General features: G+C 40.7%; 3 protein-coding genes across 7 annotated transcripts in view; 2 read left to right on the top strand and 1 right to left on the bottom strand.

Annotated features, from left to right (window-relative positions):
* The window catches only part of CPSF2 (cleavage and polyadenylation specific factor 2), a 35,929-nt gene extending 28,523 nt beyond the window's left edge, over window positions 1–7,406 (bottom strand). Inside the window, exons 1-3 of one of the 2 annotated variants that reach the window (XM_074327026.2) lie at window positions 7,244–7,406; window positions 5,827–5,894; window positions 3,870–3,931 (exon numbers count right to left, since the gene is read on the bottom strand). The gene's annotated coding sequence lies outside the window, so the exon portion shown is untranslated. Of the gene's footprint in view, window positions 1–2,794; window positions 2,906–3,869; window positions 3,932–5,826; window positions 5,895–7,243 lie in introns of those variants that run through there. The other variant, XM_019745310.3, reaches the window with a different exon arrangement.
* A 190-nt stretch (window positions 7,407–7,596) lies between these two features.
* On the top strand, window positions 7,597–13,834 carry NDUFB1 (NADH:ubiquinone oxidoreductase subunit B1). 2 transcript variants are annotated; one of them, XM_019745287.3, is made up of 3 exons: window positions 7,597–7,729; window positions 12,658–12,802; window positions 13,730–13,834. In XM_019745287.3, the coding sequence occupies exons 2-3, from the start codon at window positions 12,663–12,665 to the stop codon at window positions 13,764–13,766; spliced, it is 177 nt and encodes a 58-aa protein (XP_019600846.2). In that variant the 5' UTR covers window positions 7,597–7,729; window positions 12,658–12,662; the 3' UTR covers window positions 13,767–13,834. The 2 variants fall into 2 exon arrangements, with proteins under 2 accessions (XP_019600846.2, XP_074183128.1); XM_074327027.2 differs by lacking the exon at window positions 7,597–7,729 and adding an exon at window positions 8,839–8,863.
* A 4,986-nt stretch (window positions 13,835–18,820) lies between these two features.
* Window positions 18,821–25,165, top strand: part of ATXN3 (ataxin 3) — a 33,189-nt gene continuing 26,844 nt past the window's right edge. Inside the window, exons 1-3 of one of the 3 annotated variants that reach the window (XM_019745261.3) lie at window positions 18,821–18,910; window positions 24,694–24,858; window positions 25,106–25,150. In XM_019745261.3, coding sequence (XP_019600820.3) covers window positions 18,887–18,910; window positions 24,694–24,858; window positions 25,106–25,150 — 234 coding nt within the window. In that variant the 5' untranslated portion in view covers window positions 18,821–18,886. Of the gene's footprint in view, window positions 18,911–21,331; window positions 21,455–24,693; window positions 24,859–25,105; window positions 25,151–25,165 lie in introns of those variants that run through there. The other 2 variants (XM_088797455.1, XM_019745277.3) reach the window with 2 other exon arrangements.

Raw genomic sequence — 25,165 nt, 5'->3', positions numbered from 1 at the left:
CATCTCCCTCTTGGGAGAAGTCTCTGAGTGCAGGATTAGGCTTGATCTATTTTTGTCTCCTTACTGTATTAGCACACGTCTTGTGCATAGTGGTTTTTCAAAAAATAGTTGTTGAAACAAGTTAAAATTAAAAATACATGTTGACTTAGCGAGTTCCTATTTGTAAGGTGTGAGAAGTACAAAGATACTAATTCTCTATTTGATGAAAAATGTGTACAAATACGACTCTGGAAAGGAGCTAAGAAGTTCTCCTTGCCAAAAAGCTTCTTGTACCACAGTTATTCCTGCAGGCGCACTGACATTTCATAGGCACTTGGTAAATGCAACACCACGGACCCGAGTGCTACTGGTCTGGACCCACACACTGCACAGCAGAAGGCAATGGTAAACCATTGCTGCATTTTCTTTTATTTGTATCTTTCATTTTACCTTAAAAACCCTATAATGAGACTCCAAAATGAAATACGAGATAGTGCTGAAAGATGAGACTCCCAGGTTGGAAAGCACTCAGTTACTGGGGAAAAACAGAAAAGTACAAACAGCACTATTGCTAATGACGCAACAAGACCAAAGCCAAAAGGACGACGAGCAGCCGACACGCACAAAGGTGAAAGGAAATTACAATGCTACACAACACATAAAATCGGAACATGGAACTTCGTAAGAAGCGTGAACCAAGGGACACTGGAAATTGTAAAGCAAGAAATGGAACGTCTAAACATTGCAGTGCTTGGTGTTGGCGAACTGAAATGAACGGAAACAGGACATTTCCAGTCAGGCAGCTACTAAATGTTCTCCTCTGGAAATGACAAATTCAGAAGAAATGGAGTGGCTTTACTACTGAGGCAAGGTGTGGCACAGACAGTCAGGGGCTACAATGCAAGGTCTGACCAAATAATATCAATCAGACTTCCAGGAAAACTTAATTAACATAACCCTCATTCAATCTATCCTCCAAATACAAAGGCTGAAGACGATGAAAGCTTTTACGCCAGGATCCAAGAGGAAATTAATCACACTCCAAAACAAGACATGCTGATAATTTCAGGTGATTGGAACTCAAAAGTAAGAAATAAATAAAGCAGAATCAAATGTTGTCAAAATTTTGGGCTAGAGGTCAGAAATGAAGCAGGAGATTGGCTCATGGATTTCTGCGAGGCCAACAAACTGTCCATCACAAACACATGCTTCAAACAACTGAAGAGATGACTTAGACATGGATCTCACTAGATGGCCACATAGAAATCAAATAGACTGTGTAATTGGAAGCAGGAGATGGAGAAGCTGTGTTCTCTCTGCTGGCACAAGACCAGGAGCAGACTGTGGTACTGACCACACACTGTTAATAACAACGCAGAGTGAAGCTGAAGAGGAAAACTATAAGAATCAAAGTGCCAAAATATAACATAAATAACATTCCTGCTGGATGTAAAGTCCACATAAAAAACAGACTTAAACTTTTCAACATAATTGACCAAGAACCAGAAGAAATGTGAACTGAAACTAGAAAATTAGAGAAGAATGTGAAAAGACAATGCCAGAAGTGAAAAGGAAAGAAACATTGGGGTGGATGACAGAAGAAAACTAAAAATTGTTAGAGACAGGATAAAGGCAAAAGTAAAAGGTGACAAAAGCAGGTTAGAATCCTGAATGCAGTTTTTCAACGACTACCACATAAACATAAAGAAAATTACAATAGTCAATGTAAGGAGATAGAAGAGAACAACAAAAAAGGAAAAATAAGGGATTGCTACCAGGAGAGAAATAAAAGGGAAATTCAAACCTAGAATAGAAATGCTGAATGAATGACCAGGAAGGAAGCACATTATCTGACCAGGAGAAAATAAAGGGAAGGTAGAAAGAGTACCTGAAAATCTATACGGAAGAGTTATAAAAGGATGACAGACACCTTGAAGAAGATTCCTATGGGAAAGAACCTGTAATTCTAGAAAGTGAAGTGAAAGCTGCCCTGAAAGTATAGGGAAGAGATAAATCACCAAAGGTAGATGGGGTATCAATAGAACGATTCCAACCCACGGAGACTAAATCTGTCAAAATCCTAATAAGAATATGTCAACAAATATGAGACATTCAACATACATCCCAGTTCTTGAGAAAGGAGATGCAGTAAGCATAGGACCATTGCTCTAATTTCCCACATAAGTGATGCTCAAGGGGATGCAACACAGGCTTCCACCTTCTATGGAGCAAGACGTGCCAGGTGTTCAAGCTGGAGTCAGAAGGGGAAGAGGCACCTGACGTGTAATTGTAAGCATGCGTTAGGTACTAAAGTGCTCCGAACACTTTTAGAAGGTTAGTCTAGGTTGTAGAGACTACAGGAAAGCCTTTGCCTGTGTGGATTTTGAAGAGCTACAGGTTGCTTTGAAGGAAACAGACGTAACCTGTCTTGTGGACGGGAAGCCACTGTCAGGACAGAATGTGGAGTCGGAATGGTTTCCTACAAGCACAGGTGTCAGACAAGGGTGCCTTTTATCTCCCTTTTATGTTTAATCTGCACACAGAACATGTCATGTGAAAAACTGGGCTGGACTCAGAGGAAGGAGAAGTGAAAATCGGTGCAACAAATATCAGTAACTTAAGATATGCAGATGACGCCATCTTACTGGCAGAGACTAGCTATGATTTGAAAAGACTTTCGATGAAAGTGAAAGAAGAAAGTGTCAAAGCAGGACTGCATTTGACTATCAAGAAGACAAAAATCATGCCTGCAGAAGAAATACACAACTTTAACATAGACAGTGAATATATGGAAATTGTTAAAGATTTTGCTTACCTTGGTTCAGTCATCCATTCTAATGGAGACTACAGCCAAGAAATCACGAGAAGACTAAGACTCGGAAGGGCAGCAATGGAAGAATGAGGAACGATCACCAAAAGCAAAGATGTGTCATCAGAGACCAAGGCTAAGATCACCCACACCCTCATATTCCGTTACTTATGGGGAAGTAACAAAGTTAGATACAAACAGTACCTAACAGCTGTGTTGAGGGTTAGAATTGACAGGTTAAGATATTTAAGGAAACTAATAAGGACAGGTGACAGAACAGATGACCCGTGAACTTCTGTGGAGACCTATATTGTCAAGTATTTTGTAGTTTAGTGCTTTTGGTTACATTATCCTATCTGCTTAAGGCACACATTGTAATTCCCATACTTGACGGGTACGGAAGCAAAGCTGGACTGTGAAGAAAGCTGACAGGGAAAAATTGACTCATCTGAAATATGATGTTGGAGTAGAGCTCTATGGAAACACATGACAGCCAGAAAGATGAACACATGAGTCCTAGAGCAAATTAAACCTGAAACCTTGCTGGAGGCCAAAATGACAAAACTGAAGCTGTCCTACTTCGCACATATCACGAGAAGGCAGGGTTCTTTGGAAAACACAATAATGCTGGAAAAAACAAAAGGCAGCAGAAAAAGAGGAAGGCCAAATATGAGGTGATGGACTTCATAAAAGAAGCCATGGGCAGGAGTCCACAGGAGCTGAGCAGGGCTGTGAGGACAGGACATTGTGGACGTCACCCATTCATAGCCGCCGGGAGTTGGAGCCGACTCAACGGAACATCTCACACACACACACACACACACACACACACACACACGCACACACAATTATATAAATGGCCTAAGAGAAACTCTTTTTCTACTCAGATGTACTTTACCTCCCACTTTCTTTACTTGCATCATGAATTGAAAATACAAACTATCTTGCAGATATAACTGAATGAGCTCATGTTAAAACATTTTTGCAGACAGGCCCTGATTTCAACAGGTGTAAACGTACTTTAATTACCATTGTTCATAATATAATACAGCTATATCTTTATTAGACATTCATTACTTACCAATATCTCAGTCGTATATAGGATGAAACACCTTGAATTCAAAGGAAGAGTTCTTTATAAATCTAAAAAAGAAATAAGAGCGTCTCATGAATGTGGCATAATGATTTACTTCAGTTTTTATGGTGTTTAATTTCTATGTCTTGCCCTAAGATGAACACCATGAGCTGCAAGTAATATAATATTAATATACGGTCTTTTTTTAAAAAAGACACTTGTCATAATTTTAGGAAGCTTAAGCATACACAAAACTACAGGGATAAGAAATAAAAGTTATAATAAAAGACAAAAATAAATAATAAATACCAAATTGGTTATAATCAAGGGCTGAAATATGCAGTTTAGGAAATAAGATTTTTAAAATGGTCATTAGCTTGTTATTGAAAATCATAAAAAGAAAAAAGGTAGGATCTTAAATTATTTGTTAAGGATTGGGAGAACCTGGGTAGAAAGAGATAAAGAGAAAAGGTATTCAAAACAATAACATGATCAAAGCCACAAAACAACTTACAGGCCACTAGTAGAAAAACTAGGCTGGCATATGAATAAAAAGGGGCCAGGTAATGAAAGGCCTTGCAAACTTTGGACCTAGTTCTATAGGCAACAGGGAAACATTTTAAGATCCATTATCAAGATGACATGATACAGGTAATTCTGTATTTTAGGAAAATTGGCTGGTGTGTATGATTGATAAGAAAATACAAAAAGGGGAGGGACTAAAAGGGAGAATATTTAGCAGACCACTTCCTCCTTTCAACTTGGCTGTTTCTGTTTTGAGATTAAATTTCTTTAGCCCCAAATGTACTTTTATAACTCTACAACATGAATGCATAGTCTTTAAGTAACCGAGGCTTGAAATCTACGTTTGAGTCCCTCCTTCTTGAACAGTCTACAATCAACGCCTGATTATTTTTCCCTCAGGACGCTGTGCACATACCCCATTCCTTTTCCATTCCTACTGCCAGTACCTCAAAGCAAGGCCTCATTACCTTATATTCGGGTTTCTCTTTCTCAGCCTCCAGCCTTTCTCCCCTGCATCTCAACCTAAACATTCCTGCCAGATGACTCTTCAGAGATACCCCTGCACATCTCATCCCCTGCTCAGAAATCTCTGAAGGTTTCTTAGTGCTTCAAAGAAAACAAAAAACAAAATCCTGAAAGTCTTCACTAGCAATGGAGGGGAGCCAGCAAGCGGCCCTGACATCAATGCTCACCATCACCTCAAGACCCAATTCAAATTCCATCTCCTTACTAATTCCTCTATCGTCAGTCTAGACTACAATAGTCTAATCCAACAAAAATAATAATGTTCCTCACCAGAACTCAACTATATTGGAACTGTAATCTCAGACTTCCAGCTTCCAGAAATTTATTGAGAAATTGCTGTTGTTCATACGCAAAAATATATACCTAAAAATTGCAAGCCACGAATGTAATTCAAAAATTTTTCCCAGCCACATTGAAAAGTTTTAATGGATGAATTTTAATATATTTTACTTAACCCTATATATTCGAAATATTATCATTTCAACATGTAATCATTAAAAAAAAATGGAGGTATTTTATATTATTTTCTTGTACTGTCTTTGAAATTCAGTGTACATTTCATATTTACAGCACATCTCAATTGGATCTAACCACAATTTCAAGTGCTCAATGACTATATGTAGCTTCTAGCTACTGTAATAGCACAGATCTAGACTAAAAGCAATGCTTTGAACGTGGGGCACTGTGCTCTGCCACTCCTAAAATGCAGGTTGGCACCATTCTATTTTTAGGTACATGTCTTAGGCTGGATTTTAATGGTATCACCGACCACTTAGTCTCCCAGACTAAAAATTCTGGAGTCATCCTCTTACCACCAAATTGGCTGCCACCAGTTGAATCCTATTTGACGTTTCAGAAATGTCTCTCTGTCATCCTTTACTATCCTACCTCAATGGAGGTATTCATTGCTTACCTGAATGATTGCAATTTCCGCTCATCTAGTTTTCCTTTTTCAAGTAGATGTTCCGTACAGCTGTCATCCTAAAAAACAACAAAGATACTCATGCCCCTCCCTGGGGTAAAGTATTCACTGGCTTCCTGCTAATTACTGAATAAAAGCTAAATTCCTTAGTTGGAAATGAAGGTCCTTCACAAGTTGGTCTTAACCTCCCTCTTGCTTCACCCTTGCACTGCATGCTGAAGCATATTTATTTTCCCACTCGAAGTACACCAAAACTTCTCAAGTCTCAGCATCCCTGTACTCCATCCGGGAACGATCTTCCCTTGAGCCTAGCAAATTCCTTTGGACCCTCCATGACCCAGCTCAAATGTCTATTCCTTAATAAGGCTTTTCTGGTGTCCTCGGGGCATTTTTTATTTTCACCGGGCACAAACTAAGCAGAAAGAGTATTTGCTGAATGGATGCTGAATGTATAAGCGAAGAGTAAAAGCGATCATCTCTGTATCACCAATACCAAGCACAGCACTCAAAGCAACCTAAATGTGCACTGAAAGAAGGAAATGGACCCTAACTACATCATAAAGTCCGTCAGGGCAATGATTCTGACCCGTACTACTTCATCTCAATTACCTATCACAGTTACTTGCTCTCTCAATAATGTCTTTGCACGTTGAAGACAACCAAGGGGAACTATGCAAAAAAACCATGAGAAAAGAAAGGATTGAGGTGGCATTCCAGCTCACTGAGCGCGGAAAGTCTCTTCTGGGTCAGTTACGAGAGCAGCGGTTTCCTAACAGGATCAAAGGGGCTGTAAAATAAAATATTAGAAGATGGGCAATTGGTAACTCGGGTTCGCCAGGTCACAGGAGGCCAGACTTGCCCGGGTTATGGCTAGTCTGACTTTCAGTTTACTGAAGAGCATGTAGAACGGAGTGATGGTGCGAGCGCCCGGGAGACGCTGAGGGCCCAGACAAATGTAATAAGAGTCGATTCACTAAATAGGGTGCACACTTTGTCCCCAGTGCTTAGTAGCCTCGTGGTCTCTCAACCCGAGACGACGGGAAAACGCCGAGTGAAGAGGCTGAGAACACGGCAGCCACGAGACTAAGGAGCCAAAGCTGGCGTCGGATTAACTCCTCCAGCGCCGAGAGCCTGAAAGGGCAGAAGGAAACAGCAAAAAAAGGGAAGAGCATGGGAGTAAGTCGTACGGACTGCCATAAAAGACTGGGAGCTTTAGGGCCATGGAGAAGTCACTTCTCTTTCCCTCGCTGAGCATTTCTGCCAAGAACGACCAAGACAGTCTCAAGCGAAACCCCGGGGGCACATCCCAGGGAAGACTGGCTCAGACTGGGAGCCAGGTTCTCCCTGAGGGCCGAGGACGCCCCCTCCCCCATCCAATGTTTCACTCAATCCTTCCGGCCTCACTTGCCTCGTCTGTCCTCCCCCAATGCCGTCCACTGCCCTTCCCAACCCCTAGTCGAATCCAGGTTCGAGAGCAAGAAAAGCTGACGTTCGCTCAGCAGCAACCGTGACGACCGGCCAGCAGAAGCCCCACAATGGCGGCCGCCATTTTGAAACTGGAGGCGCACTTCTGAGGCGGGGAAGACCTCGGGCGATACCATCTTTGGGAATGTGGGGACGATGTTGTAGAAAGGAGATGGGACATATATCAATAATTTTCCTCACCTGGGGCCGCAGTTTTATTTTAAAATAAATTATAATGCGTGAAAGCTAAAATAAATGTGAGAAGAGTCACATATTAAGAGGGAGGAGAGGTACGGTTTCACTGTGCCACCCCTCTCTTGGATCGGGCGTGGCGAATGGTGGGTCCTGAGACCGCGGCTTCCGCCGGCGCCGGAGGCTGGGCTCGCCGCTGCCCTTGGACGAGGGGTCGCCGTTGGCGCGGAGACCGTAGGTGGGTGAGGGGTTCCCGGGCGGCCGACGCGCCGCGGGTCACCGTTGTGCAGGCGGGGAGGGTGCACCTCTAGGAAAGCCATAGACGGTGGAGTGCATATTGGGGTGGTCTGGGCCTCCTCGGGGCTGGAGCGGCCGGCCTCCTGGGGCTTCTGAGAGAAGGCGACGGGGGAAAAGAAGGGCTAAGTGGGGGTTTCTGGTGGATGGCTGGGCTCACGTTTTCTGTCTGGCGGCTTTTAGAAAGGGTACTCTGAGGTTGTCATAACTGGAAAACGTCTTTAAGAGATCACCGGGTGACCGCCCCCTACTGGACCGGAAAGGAAACCTGCCGGGATCACACTCCTAGGGCTGACGCGGGGAAGGAGCATCTTAGATGCTTTCGGCCTAGATCCAGCGTTGTCTTCCTCGTTCCTCGGGGGGAAAGCTAACCTCACTCTCTTCTAAATCTCAAACGCTCTTGAGCCTACCATTCCACAAAATGTGCACTTTTAAAAAATGTAATCTTTAAATTGTTATTAATTTCTTAGGTGTATGATGTGATTATTACACGGTTGCAGACTTGAAGGAGTTCTGTTTCTCCATGCATCCAGCACTCTTTTTCTGTAGGTTAAATCCACACTTTTTGATCAATACATATAAAAATGCTGCGGGGACCAATTAGAGAATAGAAATATATTTTTTAAACTTTTATTATTTTAAGTGTGTTTTTTTCAGGACCCATCAGCGCCAAGTCAAGTAGTTGTTTCAACCTAGTTGTGGAGGGTGCAGCTCACAGTGGCCCATGCGGGGATCAAACGGGCAACCTTGTTAAGAGCACCGCGCTCTAACCGAGTTAACTGGTTGCTCCCTAGAAATATTTTTTAAATGACTAATCATGTATATTTTTCCACCTGAATTTGGAGTCGCTTACAAAAATACTCACTGGATAATTTTCAGAAGTTAAGTGGGAAAAAAATGGGTTGGGGAATACTTATTAGGAAAAATAAGATAAAGTCAAGAGTGATGTTAATATAAATATTTACCTCTGGACTTACCGTAAGAGACGGTAAAGCAGAAATAAAATGCTCGGATCAAGGAGCCAGACTGCCTGACTACGAATCCCAGCTCTGCCACTTAACTGCGTTTGTGACCTTAGGCAAGTTGATTGTTCCTGAATTTCCCCATCTGAAAAAAATGTCTACTGCATTGGGGCCATCTTATTAGTTAATACTTGTGTAGTACTGTGAGTATTACTTAAGTTCGTGATTATGAGACGCATTAAGAACAGTGCTTTACAGAGTGTGCTGTAAGAGTCAGCTCTTTCTAGAGGTAGGCAAAAAAAAAAAAAAAAAAAACTTGATCAGTTATGTGATTCCTTGAATCCATAAGATAAAAACCAATTATTTTTTGTTTGTTTTTCAGAAATACCAGCTATGTATTTCTGTGGCAAAATTTTTCTTGAGAGTCTTCGTATAAAGAAAACACTAATATGTACAGTGCCCTCATGGGCACCCATGTGGATGTCACTCTTCATCCAAACCTAGGCTTGTCTCTTTGGAACCTGTCCCCTTTGCCCATCCTTTATGCTCTTGGTGGTCCCATGACCAAGAGTCAGAAAACCTGTCCATACTCCCCCGTCTAGCCGTTCTCCAGGGAATCATTCTAGCTCAGTTCTTATGTCCATAAACCTTCATCTGCCCTGGTCATCTACTTGCAGTAAAATATATAGGACAAATTGTATGCAGTACCACTGTTCCCAAAGTCCATTAAATAGTAGATTATACAAATGTAATATGAAATGCCTCTGGGACTAAGATTTGTCATTTACAACTTGGGGATGGAATCAGGCTTCCTTCATGGTAGTTGAGTCCAACTCTGGATTCTGAATGTACAGAATCCTTTTATCGGTCAGTCCCACTATCTTTTCCTGTAGTCTCTATAAGACCTTTAGGCAGCTAGAGCCTCAGGGACGTGTCTTATCTCTTCTGCTTGGAGTAGAACCAGACAAAATTAGCTTCTGGCCCTGTTGGTGGAATACCAATAATGAATGACTTATAGCTTACTGGTGGCCCTGGACCTATTTAAAACAATTTTGGGCTGAGCGCATGTACTTTTTTATTGTTGGTTAAATACAAACAGTATCTAACAGTTGTGTTGAGGGTTAGAATTGACACGTTGAGAAATATAGGGAAACTAATAAGGATAGGTGACAGAATAGCTGACCCGTGGACTTCTGCAGAGACCTATATTGTCTAGTATTTTGCAGTGTCGTGCTTTCAGTTACATTATCCTAGAGGCACGCATTGTTATTCCCATACTTGATTGGTTTAAATTTATAAAACAAGTAAGAGGCTAACTTCGTGGGGATTGGTCAGAATCACAAAAAGTACTTAAATGTTTATCAAAAAGTACTTAAGGATCTAAATGCAAATAATGCTAAGAGAACCATGGTCTTCTAGGAAATAAGGTAGATTAGTTACGTTTTCATTTTTATGTCCAAGATTTATTTGCAGCAAATCGTCTGAGGAGTTCTTTCAACTATACAGATTTTTCCAGCCCCACTCTGGAGGTAGGGCCAAGGAGTCCCTATTTTGAAAAAGACTCCCCAGGCTGTTTTCATATGCAATCAAGTTTGAGAATTCTAGCTATAGACAATAGACTAAAACATAAAACTAATTGATGACTAAATTGTAAAGTATATGTTTTAAACATCTTATTTACATCATCATTTTCTAGATCAATGATACTCAGACTGGAACCTGCTGTGTGTGATATTACACTTTATGAGAGACAGTATGCAGTACAGGCATACCTCGTTTTATTTTACTGTACTTCGCTTTATTGTGCTTCGCAGATGGTTGCATTTTGTTTACTAATTAAAGGCTAGACCCTCCACCAGCAAACAGATTATGACTCACTTTATTGGGACACTCGCTTTATTGCGTGGTCTGTAACCCAACCCGCAATATAGCCGAGGTACGCCTGCAATTTTTAAGTTCATGGCCATTTCCTAACCCAGTGCTTTTTGATAGTGAGTGAGTGGTTCAAGTTTGAGGAATAAAGAATTAGACTGTGTCAGTGTGAGAACCAGTGTCTTGGGAGGAGAGGCAGGAATCTGGTCTCCATAATCGTAGCGCAGTTTAGTGCTGAGCGCTTTTGTTGGCAGTAACGTACTAATACCGTGCTGCATAATGACGTTTTGGTCAGTCACAGACCGCTTATAGGATGGTGGTCCCTGAAGATAGTAATGGGGCTGAATAACCTGTAAGAAATGGAAAGATGTGTGTTTTAGCAGAAAATTTCTTTTCTCTGATGGAAGCAAAATCTGTACAGCAGTGTTGTCATGCCCTGGGCCTTCACACTCACTCACCACTCACTGCCTCACCAGGGCCACTTCCAGTCCTGCAAGCTCCATTCCCAGTAAGTGCCCTACACAGGTGTCCCATGTTTTCTACACCGTATCTTTACTGTACCTTTCCTATGTTTAGTTACACAGATACTATTGTGGTACAGCTGCCTACAGTGTTCAGTACAGTAACCTGCTGTCCAGGTTTGTACCCCAGGAGCAATAGGTTACACCATAGAGCCTAGGTGAGCAGTAGGCTGTACCATCGTTTGTGTGAGTGCCTCTGGGATGTTCGCACGGTGATGAAATCGCACGTTGCATTCCTCAGAAGGAATCCCCATCATATGACCTTATTCTCTTTCTGGGGTTTCGTCATAAGTCTTTTCAGCTATTCTAAATGATTTACTCATTTTAGACTCTTTCTGGGGTTTCATCATAAGTGCTCAGCCATTCTATGTGATTTACTAATTTTAGACTCTGGGTTTACGTCCTAAGTCTTCTCAGCCATTCTAAATGATTTACTTATTTTAGATTCATGTGTGTAAGGTATATCTTGATTTAATCTTTAGGTGCAAATTTTTACAGAAAATTAGCAATTCAACTATGTTTTTATGAATTAGTGCAAATTTATTTACCATATGATGACTTCTGATTCTTCTATTCCTCCTCTGGCTTTTGGAAACTCTTAGAGCTTAAAAGCTCTTTAGTACCATAAACACCAGTTTGGGGAGGGGTCTCTTAAAAAGGCATTGTGTTGTAATAGAAAGCACCCAGAGCTTTGAAGCCAACCTGAGTTTGAATTCCAGCTCTGCACTTAATACCTATGATATTTGGGTTAAGCTGCTTTCTTATGTGTAATGAGGATAATAAAAGTTATTTCATGTTACATATAGGACTATATGTTTCTGGTACCTAGTAGTCATTCTATAAAAGTTAAGTTCCCTTCTCTCCACATCTTTTGTAGAGTCATTTTATTGACATTCAGATCTACTGTAATATTATTGAATATGGTTTTGTTTAAAATTTCTCTCGTAACTTTTAAGTTCCTTTCCAAAATTAGTTTTCGGCTTTGCATAGTGGCAGTATCATACAGCCAATGAGATTTAGCGAAAACAAGATTACTGCTAATTGGAAAATTAGTTGTCAATAATTAATAGCTTTAGCTAAGGAATTCTGCTTCTGGCAAAATAGTACTATTCTGTATTTGTTTTAGCATTGTGAGAGTTTAAACTATTTTACGCATGAAAGTTTTTAAGTTAGTAGTAGGTGAGTATAAATACTCAGCTTTTGCAGGTAGAATTTTTTTATACTCTCTCCATTTCTCTGCATTATATCATATCAGATCACTGATGGAACTAGGAAAAAAGTTAGTAAATTGACTTTAGTGCAGTGTAATTTTTGTACTAATTGTCACCTATGTAGTCTTTATCAAATAAATTTTAAGTAGTATACTACATTTGGATGTCAAGCAAATTTAAAGAGGCTTATACTTTTAAAATCTATTCCTATATTCAGGGCTACCTTCCTGTTTCAGATACAATTTAAAAGATATATCAAAGGCAGTTACATTTCTGACAATCTTTTTTTTTTTTTTTTTTTTTAAGCATTCATGATGAACGTAATTCAGATTGTACGTGACCACTGGGTACATATACTTGTCCCTATGGGATTTGTCCTTGGATGTTATCTAGACAGAAGGAATGATGAAAAGCTAACTGCCTTCCGGAACAAGAGTTTGTTATTTAAAAGGTTAGTTTGGGTACTTTTTAAATCAAATATTAGTCAGCTTTTGGAAGTATTCTTAATATCATATATGCCAAAAAGAAACAAAAGGGGTAATTCCCTCCCCCCAGAGGACTTAGATTTAAGTGATATTATTTTGTACTCTTGTTTATTGTTTAATTCTTGCATAAAACTATATGATTACACTTGGAATGTAAACAAGTCTTCAGTTTATGAACAGTCTATTACAGATCTTTGAAAACCTCCCCCCCTTTTTTTTTTTAATTCAGGGTACATTTTAACATAGAAACAATGTTTTAAAGCAGCTCACCAAATCATGCTCTGTATGCAGCTTTCATGTACATTATCATATACTGTCTCACGTAAGCCATGGTGTACTGAAATAACTGGCACTACCAGTGGCTTGGTGCTATGTTCTCAGCAACACCGCTTGAGAGCTTAGGCATGGTGGTTGTGTGATCACAAGGCAACTGGCAGCTGCCGGGTCCCACTGTGTCTCTGGAGATGGCTCCTCTGGCAGCAGAGTTGGAGTTGTTAGCAGGGCAGGGTGTCTGCCACTGGGTGTGCAGCTGGGTAGGAGGAGGCTCAAGGAACAAGGGAACTGAGCAGAAGCCACAGTCAGTGTAGAGGAGGTTCCCAGTCAAGGATTTCCAGAAAGAAAGTGAGCTGGAAAGGGTCTAGAAAACATTAAATGAACTTGAGAGGATAATAGCTTTCCTATGAAGATAGACTAAGAAATGAATTGAAAAGATGGTAAGAGTTTAAAATCATGCGCGAATAGAATGAATATGTTGAATCTAACAAAGTTTTTTAAATGGATCAATTTAATAGAATGTAAAATATTGAATTCATATTTTTTGACTTTACCTTTTATACCCTCATAAAAGTTTTATTTATACTTTTCCCTTTCCTTCCTTTTTTCTTTCCACACAGGGAATTGAGACCTAATGAAGAAGTCACCTGGAAATAAAGGCTGTGGCTGAATTACAGAATGTTCACATTTTAAAATTAAGAGAGAAATAAAAACACATTATTTAATTTGGAGTCTCATTCTTTTAATGCTGGAGTAATCTTTCACATTTCAAGTAACAGGCAAGGCACACTAGCTTTGAAAATAATTATTGAGTGCCTGATTGTGTACACTGATTAAATTTATAATTAGCATTTAATTTTCTGTTACTCATTTTGATTACAGTACTAATAACTCACATAGCCAATTTTTTCCTGATATTTTTCAGAAATTTTTCTTTCAAACCATGTGCTTCAGAGGAGCTTTAAAAGGATGATGCTAAGATTTTATTTGCTAAAAATCATACAGCTAAGTTGTAGTGACCATGGGTTTGGCATTTCTTAAATATAATACATAAAGCATGAGCTAGTTTTAAAGATCAAGAAATTGTACTTTATTGAAATTAAAAACTTTTGCTCTTCAAAAAACAGTTAAGAAAATGAAAATGCAGCTACAGACTGGGAGAAAATATTTGTAAAACACAGCCAAAACAGAGAACTTACATCTATAATATGCAAAGAACTTAAGAAGACAACCCAATTTTTAAAATAAGCAAAAGATTTTAACACACTAAAATAGATTTGAGGGTAGAAAGGAAGCACGTGAAAAGATGCTCAACAGCAGCAGTCACTAGGGAAATGCAAATTAAAAACACACCACCACTACACACCTACTTATTAAAATGCTTAAAATTAGAGACTGGTCTTACCAAGTGTTGGGAAGAATGTAGAGCTACTGGAACTCCCACTCACTTGCTGGCAGGAATGGAAAAATGTAGCTGCCAGGAGGAGTTGTACCAATTTGGAAATCAGTTTAGCAGTTTCAAGTTAAACACAACTACCATATGACCCAGCCATTTCACTCTGAGGTACCACCCAAGAGAAATGAAAGCATACGTTCACACAGACACTTTTGTGAATGTTCATAGCAGCTTTATTTATAATAGCCAAAAATTACAGATAACCACAATGTCCACCCAAAAATGAATGGATAAATGTGATAAATCCATGTAATTGAGTACTACTCAGCAATAAAAAGATCTGTTGATACAACGGATGAATTTCAGATTAATTATACTGAATGAAAGAAGAGACAAAAACTGTGATTCCATTTATATAAAATGTTAGAAACTGCAAGCTAGTAACTCAACAGTCTTTGCCCGGGGAACCAGGGTGCAGAAAGATCGGAGGGAAGAATTACAAAGGGGCAATTGGAAACGGGTATGGTATTTTCATTTTCTTGGTTGTGGTGATGGTTTCATGTGTGTATACATATGTCCTCATATTCGACTACCTCTCTTGAGAAACATTGTTTTAGGTGAGATTGAGTTCAGAAGTAAAATTACAAGGAAATGATATTCCCTAATTATCACTGATTCTTGTCAGAACTCAGGACCCAAGACAACACCCATTACAAGTTTTAAAATGTCAAATGTTTACAATTCTGTCAAACTATTTGGTTTTGGGTAACAAAATGTCAGTTTAAAAAGTATAGTGTTCAAGAAGCTAGAAATATCTTTATGCAATCTCACTTGTTAACATAAAATTTCAATGAAGTGGATTGAGAAAAGCTGATTGGCCGAGGGGACATAGAAAGTATGGAAATGCAACTATTCCATCTACCCTGTCTCCAGGAACTCTTTCTGATTAGCTCAGTAACCTCTCCTACTGAATTATTGTAATACTTTTTTGTGCCAATCAGTCAGAAAGAATTCATGCATTTATTCACTGTTCTGTACCACCACTTTATATGAAGACTCCTCTGACCCTCAAAAGTTGAGTCTGGTAGTGTATAAAGTAATCACAGTATGATGTAATCAATGCTTTAATACAGGCATGTGCAAGGTACTGTGGTGGCACAAAGGACTTCATCAGAGGACTTTCTGGAAGTCAAGGGAAACAGCTGGTGTGACTGGATCAGAGGGAATTCTGGGAGATAAAGCCAGACAGGTGGTGGGTTCCGATCGTAGAACTTTTTAAGCCAGCAATGGGAAGGTACTGAAGGATTTTAAATAGAGTAAAACTTGTGTCATTATTTAAAGATCCCTCCCAATATAAGTTCCATGAAGGTGGGACTGTGTCTCTTTCACGGTTGTAATCCAGTGCCTGATAACATAGTAGTACTCCATTTGTTAAATGAAAGGAAAACTGCTGAGATTTGTGTTTTTGAGAGATCACTGACAGCACTATGAATCGAACATACTGAGACTGGAATCAGAAGAATAACTCAGAGATCCTCAAACAACTACACACGAGACCAAGGCAGCTCGAGCTAAGCAGTAACAAAAAAGGGGAGAGAGAGGAGTGAGTATATAGCATTTGAGGTCAAACTGGGACACAGGGTGAGGGAGAAGAGCTGGGGGAAAAGAATGAAGAATGGTTCCCAGATGCTTGGCTTCATTAATTCACTTGGAAGGCATCATCAACTACTAGATATATGAAGTCAAATAAGACCTGAGCCCGGCCATCAAGACATTTATAGGGTAGTGGAGATGCATGATTAAACCAAGTAGTATGATGCTGTGTAAAAGGCACCATGTATGATAGAAGCACATACAGAAGCTCATAAGAGGGACAGGGACTTCTAGATTAGTTGGAGAGCAGGGAATGCTTTCTGGGGAGTATGATCATTAGTCCTTAAAAGACGATATGTGTTGTCTTGCAAAGTGAAGTGCTGACTATCGAATGGAGTTATTAAAATAGGAAATGCAACAAAATCTAATACCCAAATTATACAGAGATTTGGCTTCAGAGATAAAGCCAAAACCAGAACCTGCATTCTGACTCCCAGGCATTGATCTTGTCACTTTATTCTTGCTATTAACCATATGCTCAATAGGTCTAGAAGGCCTAATGAAATGACTAGTATTAATTCAACTATACTAAATACTGTCAGGCTCTGTTCTAGGTGATAAGGATTTAACAGTGAACAAAACAGTAAGGCCCTCTGGCTAGTGTATATCCTAGTGAGCAATGAATTACTGTAGAAAGTTGAATCATGTTCCTCCAAAATTCAAGTCCACCCAGAACCAAAGACCTTATTTGGAAACAGGGTCTTTACCAATGTAATTAAAGAGCTCAACATGAAATCACCCTGGATTAAGGTGGGATCTAAATCCAGTCACTGGTACCTTGTAAGAGGACATGGAGAGACACAAAAGGAGGAAAGCCATGTGAAGACACTGGCAGAGATTGGAGTTATGTGGCCACAAGTTAATTAATGCCAGGAACCACCAGAGCTAGAAGAAGCAAGGAGGGATTCCCCCTAGAGACTTCCGAGCTGACACCTTGGGTTCAGACATCTGGCATCAAGAATAGGGAGAGAATAAACTGTTGTTTTAAGCCACCGAGTCGGTGGTAATCTGCTACAGCAGCCCTACGAAATGAACACAATCACATACTTTTTCTGAATAATACATTAATAATATAGCTCAAAAATCAAGAATAAAACTGTAGTGAAAAGTCTCCCTCCCACCCGTATCCTATTTACCTAGTTCCTTTTTCATCTCAAACACATAACCTCTGGGATTCCGGTATATACTTCCAGAGATGCTTGTATATAAATACATGTTTCTCTACATGGACACATACTCTCTTTCGAAAAAAAATCAGGAAAACTGTTTTGCATAGTTTTTCACTTCATGAGCCCATGATGTGTTTCCCCAGTTAGGCGACAAGTCCTAAGAACACAGACTATTTCCCCAATACAGTACAGGACTGCAGACCACACAGAGACGTTCAGTAAGCGGTCGCCGAATCCTCCCCTGGGCACCTGGTCCTCACTAGCAGTCTCCATTTGCTTACCTCCTGGTGCCCCCTCTGTTGCTCTGAACCTGCACTCTCCAAAGTCACCAGTGGTTTCCATAGCAACAAAATTTAGTGGGCTCTTGTCCTTACGTTGCTGAACCTCTTCTTGGCAGCAAGTGACACTGGCTGCTCTATGAAACATTTCCTTCCCAGGGCTTCCATATTACACTCTTCTGCTTTTCCTCCCTTTTCCTGGACTAGTCCTCCACTCTCAGGGCTGTGCTCCAGATATTCTTCTCAACCTCTTCCTTTCCCCCCTAGATGATTTTATTCACTCCTGTGGTTTCAGTTGCCTTTTCAATGTCAACAACTCCCAGTTGTACAGCCAAACCAACCTCCTGAACGCCAGACCAACATTTGTGTGTGTGTGTGTGTGTGTGTGTGTGTGTGTAAAATCTCCACCCATTGCTCAACACAGTTACCCTACTTTCAAGATGCAAGACCTGCTCCTGTTCTACTTCTTCAGCTTCCTCAAAGCCCTTTCCCCCTTTCTTTACTGGATTTTTCACCTACGCGAATTGATGCTTTCTCTTCAGGGCCAGAACACATACACTAGTAACAAGGTGTCTGGATTTGGACCTCAGCCCAAACTAGTAATTCACTAGTCGTTGACCTTGGACACTGTGCTGTTCTTAACCTCTCTGTGCCTCAGTTGCCTCGTGTAACATGGGATAATAACAACGCCTGCATCAAACGTTGCTGTATTAAATTCATTAACACATGCATAGCTCTTAGAAGAGTGCCCACCCTACAGTAAGCCCTATATAAATATTAACTATCATTTTCACGTAAGTGCTAGGTATTCGGGGACGCAATGATACCTGTTTTTAATGAGGCAGAGGAGGAAGATACTAAATAATTATAATCAGATACAATAAGTAGAAAGTACAAAGTAAAGTGGAAAACAAAAAGAACATAGAACCCTCGTGGCACTTATCCAAACCCCTAGAAGCCTAAGAATCTACAGCAACGGGTGCGAAGTAGAGAAAATCCTCCAGACCTCCGGAGGCGCTGCAGCATCCTCCAGCAGCCCAGGCAACAGCCCACGAGAGGACGCGCTACAAAGGTCACGTGTCCCCGCGTTTACCGCCCCTGCGTTCACTCGCTCTTCGGTCCACGTGACTCTCATCCTCGGGGGTGATTGGTCCGCATGCGGAGCGTGTTTAGGGGCGGGTCGAGGCGGGGCGGGGCAGGGTGGGCGGAGGGGTGGGGCCGGGGGGCGGAGCCGGAGTGGGGTGGCTCGGTGCGGGGGCCGTTGGCTCCAGACAAATAAACATGGAGTCCATCTTCCACGAGAAAGTGAGTGTCCGCGTCCGGGGGGACCTGTGTGCGGCGCTGTGGCGGGCGTGGGGTGCGGTATCTCTACCTCCCGGAGAGCTGGGTGGGGCCCGAGTCACCCCCATCCCGATCTCCCCGGGCGGGCGGAGCTTCACCGGAGGGGAGCTTCACCGAAGCCCCCACCGCACCCCCCGCCCCTGAGGCCAGTGCCGGCGGTCCCTGGGGAGCCCGGGGTCCGAGATGTCTGGGGAGCCGGGAGGGAGTGAGGGCAGGGCCGTGGGCGCCTCGGGGCACCGGAGAGGGGGTGGCACCGAGTGGGTTTGCTTCTGCGCTTCGCTTCCACTTTCCATGGGATTCCTTCTCCGGTCCCTTCTCCTCTACTCTCCGTAGGTTTTAGCTAGTCACCTCTCGGACACCTCCTCGATCCTTCCCAACTCTCCCAGTGCTACCCCTGGCAGAATTATAATAACTTTTCCTTCTCTGGACTCAATTCTATTTTGGAATCTCCCATACACTTAGCTCCCTGGCGGTGTATTCACGTCCTTCTCGTGCACTAGGTTCGTGAGTCTCTCGAGTGCAGGGACGTTGGCTCAGCCCACGGAGGGCCTGACACTAAGGGACATAAAGTAGGAAACCCCGTGCGCCCCTAAACAGGGAAGTCGTCATAAGTGTTTTTGTTAGGAAATGTTTGGTTTTCGTTTCTTTTGGTAGTTCCATCTTTCCGGATCAGGAAGCCAGCTTTCTTATTGGATATTAGGGGTGAACTGGAATAATATTGCAGTGGTGCGCCTGGCCTGTTTTGTTTTGATTCTTCGATGACCACGTACTTGAAGATACTGTTTGTGGCATGTGAAGAAACTCGTCTTTTCCCACGTAGAGTTATCAAGCCTTTTGGGTGTGAGTGAAATCTTCCTCAGGACAACTATGGCACATCTTGTTTCATAATAGTCTCGTTTGGAAAGGGTTGCTGGTGCGGCTCTTATTTAGTAGGAGCAAAGGGGTTTTCTTTTGTTAAATACTTCTAAATGATCATTTATTTTAAAAAATTAACACACGACAATCAAATAAAGCAATCAAAGACAAGAGACACAGCATCAATCTAAACAGATTGTTAAATGGAATGCTTTTCTTTATAGAAAACATTTCAGAAAGTTTGGCACGTTCTAGAATGGACCAATTTTTATGCGTGGGGAGGAAGAACTCTGATAGAGTTATGGCTAATCTTGACTTGACTGACCTAATATAGGAAACTTGGACAAGAGAAATTTAGTTGCTTGTCAAGGAGACTGCATGAAGAGAACCCTTGCATGTATGTATTTTTATTACTAAGCTTCAGACGCTTTGGTGTAGGACCAATGTTTCCACATGGAAAACTTCCAACATTTTCCACACCATTTCTTGAGACCTACACAATATATATTTTAACAATATTGATTGTTACCTCTTTTGGATACATTTCAGTAGAGGTAACTACCAAACCATGGCATCAAAAGAAACTGGGGGATAGCCTAATGAAAATGCGTTTATAAGAAAGAAATCAGTCTCAATTATTAGCATGTGTGTAGGCTTAAAGATACTTCAGGAGAACATTTATGCTTATTAATTTATGTGTACTTAGCAAATGAAGGTTCTTGTTCAAGTTCTTCGGGCATATTTCAAGAGTATGGAAAGCATCTGTAATCATAGGGCCCATTGTTAATCTTATACACAGTCCATTATGAAAATACTTGACCTTAATGTGCCCTTTTCCAGCATACTTGCTTCCCCTCCTACAAAGGGCCCTGCAACCTCTTCTCCGTGGAATATTGTTTTCCCCATTTTCGTTGTTGTCACTTTGAGTTCCTTGTATTACGTTACAATGTAATCTAAACAAGTTGTTTACTGATATATTCTCTAGTGCCTGGCACATAGTAGGTGCTCAATAAATATTTGAATGAATCAAGTGAGTTCTTTGAGCATCTAAGATGTATATGGTGCTGTCTACCTAAATAATTTTTCTGTAAATATTTTAGGCTTTGCAGGTCATATATAGTCTCCATACTCTAGTTTATGTATGTCTTCCCAACCATCTGTAAATATAAAAACCGTTCTTAGCTGCTGGTGCAGGTTGAATTTGGCCCAAGGGCTCGAGTTTGCCAATCCCTAACTTAAACCCTAATATTAAATGGCCATTAACTGCTCTTTTGTTTTGTTTTTATGTTTTGGTTCTGGTGCCTGCTTTCTGTCATTTTTGTTATCACATCTATTGCTGACTGCTCTTGGTGAGGTTATTGTACCATCTGAATTGGTACTTTTATGTGGTATAAACTGGGATTGATGACCGAACTGGTTGGGGTTATATTTAAAATTAGTGAAAACACCGAAAAGATGCTGAGCATTGACTTTATGACATCTATTATGCCCTTTGTGATTGCCTGTCCTTAGCCGTCTTTAGGATACTTGAGGTTTAGTAATAACCAAATTCCACATCAGTGGCCTGAGGAAGTGGTACCTAATAGCACAGACTTGAAGGCTCTGCCTGGGTTTGGAGCCCGGCTCTGCCCTTTACTACCTGTATGATCCTGGGTAAGTTACTTCTTATCTCTGCTCCAGTTTCCTCTTCTGTGTGTGAGGATAAAGTGTTTTCCTCGGAGTTGAGTGCTTAGAATGTTACCGGCACTTAGTGCTGTAGAAGAGCTGGCATTGTTGTTATTTGGATGCCTGTGTTTGCTGAATCTCCTAAAAAGGATGGAACCTTATTATCACTCAGATGAGAGGCTCAAATAAGACATGAGCCCTGCCACAGCCACCCTTACTTAGGTTCATGCCCAGTTTCTGTTCTAGTCACTAGTGTCTGGGAATTTGAACTAGTTTCAGGTTGGTCCTAAAAACTTTGAGGGCAATGGGGGAATGATTTGGATGCTCTTCCCTTTTGTGGTTTTATAAAATATCTTGGGAAAACTGGAGATGCAGTTTGTTCATTCTCTGATCCCAAGACAGTCGAGTTTGGTACTTGTTTTTTGTATTATAAAGGAATTTTTTTAAAACATTATGTACAAGAAATTTTATGTAACAAATAATTACAAAACACAAGAACAGATACAAGGTGCAAGAAATTTTATGTACCGGTAACAGATTTATGATATTTACATATCACAGAAGGCCAAGAACTCTTCTGTTATTGCAAGTTTGTCCTAAGTTCAACAAAACCGATGATCGTATTCCAGGGTATTATTTTGCATGCGGATATCGTTATTGATTTCTAGAGTTACACTTTTAACTCATAAGCATAAATAAAAGAATTAAAAACATTTATATAGATATGGAATTAGTACTACCCAGGTGTAATGCACATCCTTATTTTTCCCTCACAAATTTGGGCAAAAAAAGTGCATTATGCACAGCAAAATACGGTAGCTAGCTCTTGATGCGTGCAGTCTCTGTATCTTAGCAGAGGCTTTTTTGTTGTTTGATTTTTTTTTTTAATTAAGTATAACACATGTTGGGGCACCACATCATAAGAGTACAGCTGAATGAATTCTTACAAAGTAAACACATACTCTTGTTTCCCCGAAAATAAGACCTAGCCGGACAATCAGCTCTAATGCGTCTTTTGGAGCACCTTATATTAATTTTTGCTCCAAAAGACGCATTAGAGCTGATTGTCTGGCTAGGTCTTATTTTCGGGGAAACACGGTATGTGCAAATAACACTTAGATTGAATAGCAGACGTTTATTTCCCTGCATCCTCTAAGCCCCCCCATGCCCTTTTCCAGATACTAACTCTCCTTCCACCCCTGTAAGGGTAACCACTATCCTGAATTCTAACATCATAGACTAATTTTGCCTGTGCTTGAACTTTTGTAAATGGATTCATATAATGTGTACTCTTTTGAGTCTGTTGTTTTTAACATTGAGAGGTTCATCCATATCATCACAGGCAGTTATAGATAATTCATTCTCATTGTTACGTACTATCCCTTTGTGAATATAACACAGTTTATCCATTCTACTGAGATGGACATCTTTGCAATTTCCAGTTTGGGAGCCATTTGGAATAAGTAGTGCTTCTGTTAACATTGTTATGTAACACATGTCTTTTGATGAACGTATGTTTGTATTTCTTTTGTTTGCATTCTGTACCTAGTAGTGGAATTGTTAGATCACAGGGTGTTAAGCTTTAGTAAATACTGCAAATAATTTTCCAAAGTGGTTATACTAGGTTATGCTTTCATTAATAGTAACTAATAGTTTTGATGTCTCTAGTCCTCTCCAACGTTGTAGCCACTCTGGAGAGTGTGTGGTCTTGGTAAAACATGGTGGTTTTAATGTACGTTTCCCTAATGGTAATGAACTTGAGCACCTTTGTGTTTTTAAGCCCCTCGGTTATCCTCCTGTGAATGCTCGTTCATCCTGTCCATTTTTCAGTAGGACGTAAGTAGGACGTCTGCATGTTCTTCAGCTCGTGGTCTGGTATTCAGTGGGAGTTGCTCTCTGGTGGCAGGAATACAGTAGAAGGAAAAAGAGGTGCAGACCAGTCCCCTCACCTTTGTGACTGCACCTTGAGGGCTAGATACTGCTTCTTTACTCTAAGCTACTTATTCCGTACCAGGTTATGAAGATAACTTAACCTCTCAGCCCCCAGTCTCAGACTCACACCCTCTCAGTGCTGCCTTCCTATTCCATTATATCTGTAGTCTCTGTATCTTTTTCAGCAGCTGAATTTTGTTCCTGGAACATGAATTCACCAGGAAAAATATATGTTGCTCTCTGGGCTCACTTTCTATTGTGTAACATGGCTCAGAACAAATTGCAGGATGTCAGGCTGGATTATGGAACAGACTCTAGTGGGGAAAGGGAGAACTTAGTGGGTCCAGGGTTAGCAAGAGAAGAAAGTGTTCTCCTGTCTGCCATCATCCCACAGCAGGGCAAACCCCGGTCTGTGTTCCCAGGAAGGGATCTCATCCACCTGTGAATCTCCCTTCTTATAAGGCAAGTGGGGAAAAGCAGCACTGTTGCCAGGAGAGGGGTGACAAGCAGGCTTGTCAGTGCCAGGCAGTCTTACACGTATGGGTTCCCCAGCTGTCCAACACCCACAGACCCTGGGGCCCAAGGGAAGTTGTACTCCCCACTCACATAACAGTAAGTCAGTGATCCCATGGAGTGCTGAGCTTGGATGCAGCCCCCCCCTTTCCAGCTTGTTCAGAAGTGAGCTCCGGGGGTGCTTTTTGGGTATCTTGCTCATTGCATCATACTGTGTGTGTATTATTTACTGAGTTCCCTGAAGAGAACCTCGACTCTGTAGCTATAAGTCTTAACATCAAACAGAATTTTTCTTACCTGTATCAATTCTTGAGATACGAAGTTACGTGAACAAGCATTTAGTTCAAGTAGAGATTATCTTGTTAAAGAACAAATGTTCTAGGGATTAAAATCCCCTTTCAGCATTAGTATAATAATTTACCATGGAATCTCTAAAGTTGGATTTATGTTAGACTCTGAAATTGAGGGAGGCTAAGTGTTTGTAGAGTAGTTTTTAGTAAATTATGAGATTTGGTGTATTTGATAGATAATAATGTTTAATATAAATCATTCTTAAGTTTTTGATCCTATTACTAAATTATTGTAGTTCCATTAATGGTACAATTGTAAAATAAGTGTTAAATGAAAATGCACATGCCTTATGTTAATCATGTTTGTCAAAAACTAAAAAGGTTCAGTTTTGACAGTGTTAAGAAGGTAATGATTAAATTCCTCTTTTAAAAAGCCATTGTACAAATCTGTTTAACAAATCACATTTGAATTTTTTCTTTTGGAAAAATTAGCAAGAAGGCTCACTTTGTGCTCAGCATTGCTTGAATAATCTATTACAAGGAGAATATTTTAGCCCTGTGGAATTGTCTTCTATTGCACATCAGCTAGATGAAGAAGAGAGGATGAGGATGGCGGAAGGAGGAGTTACTAGTGAAGACTATCGCACATTTTTACAGGTACTGATTTTTAAACTCACCAAATTGCATGTGGTTTTGTTTTTCGGGTGTTTTTAATGTGGGTATTGTTTAGAAAAGGATAAACCATTCTGCCTATCAGGATCTGACTTGTTAATTATAACTCTGCTCTTGACTTTGTAAATGGGGTTGCACAAGATGTTATTTTAAATATGCACACTAATGACAGTTTTTATCCTTCTCTCCCCACCCTCCACCCCCGCCTCAACTACCTATCCAAATTAAACAGCAGCCTTCTGGAAATATGGATGACAGCGGTTTTTTCTCTATTCAAGTGAGTAGTCACAAG

The sequence above is a fragment of the Rhinolophus sinicus genome, chromosome 3 (assembly GCF_057876585.1).
Source record: "Rhinolophus sinicus isolate RSI-liver-muscle chromosome 3, RSI-T2T, whole genome shotgun sequence".
In the NCBI taxonomy this organism is placed as follows: domain Eukaryota; kingdom Metazoa; phylum Chordata; class Mammalia; order Chiroptera; family Rhinolophidae; genus Rhinolophus; species Rhinolophus sinicus.
This window is presented reverse-complemented; position numbering and strand designations above follow the sequence as displayed.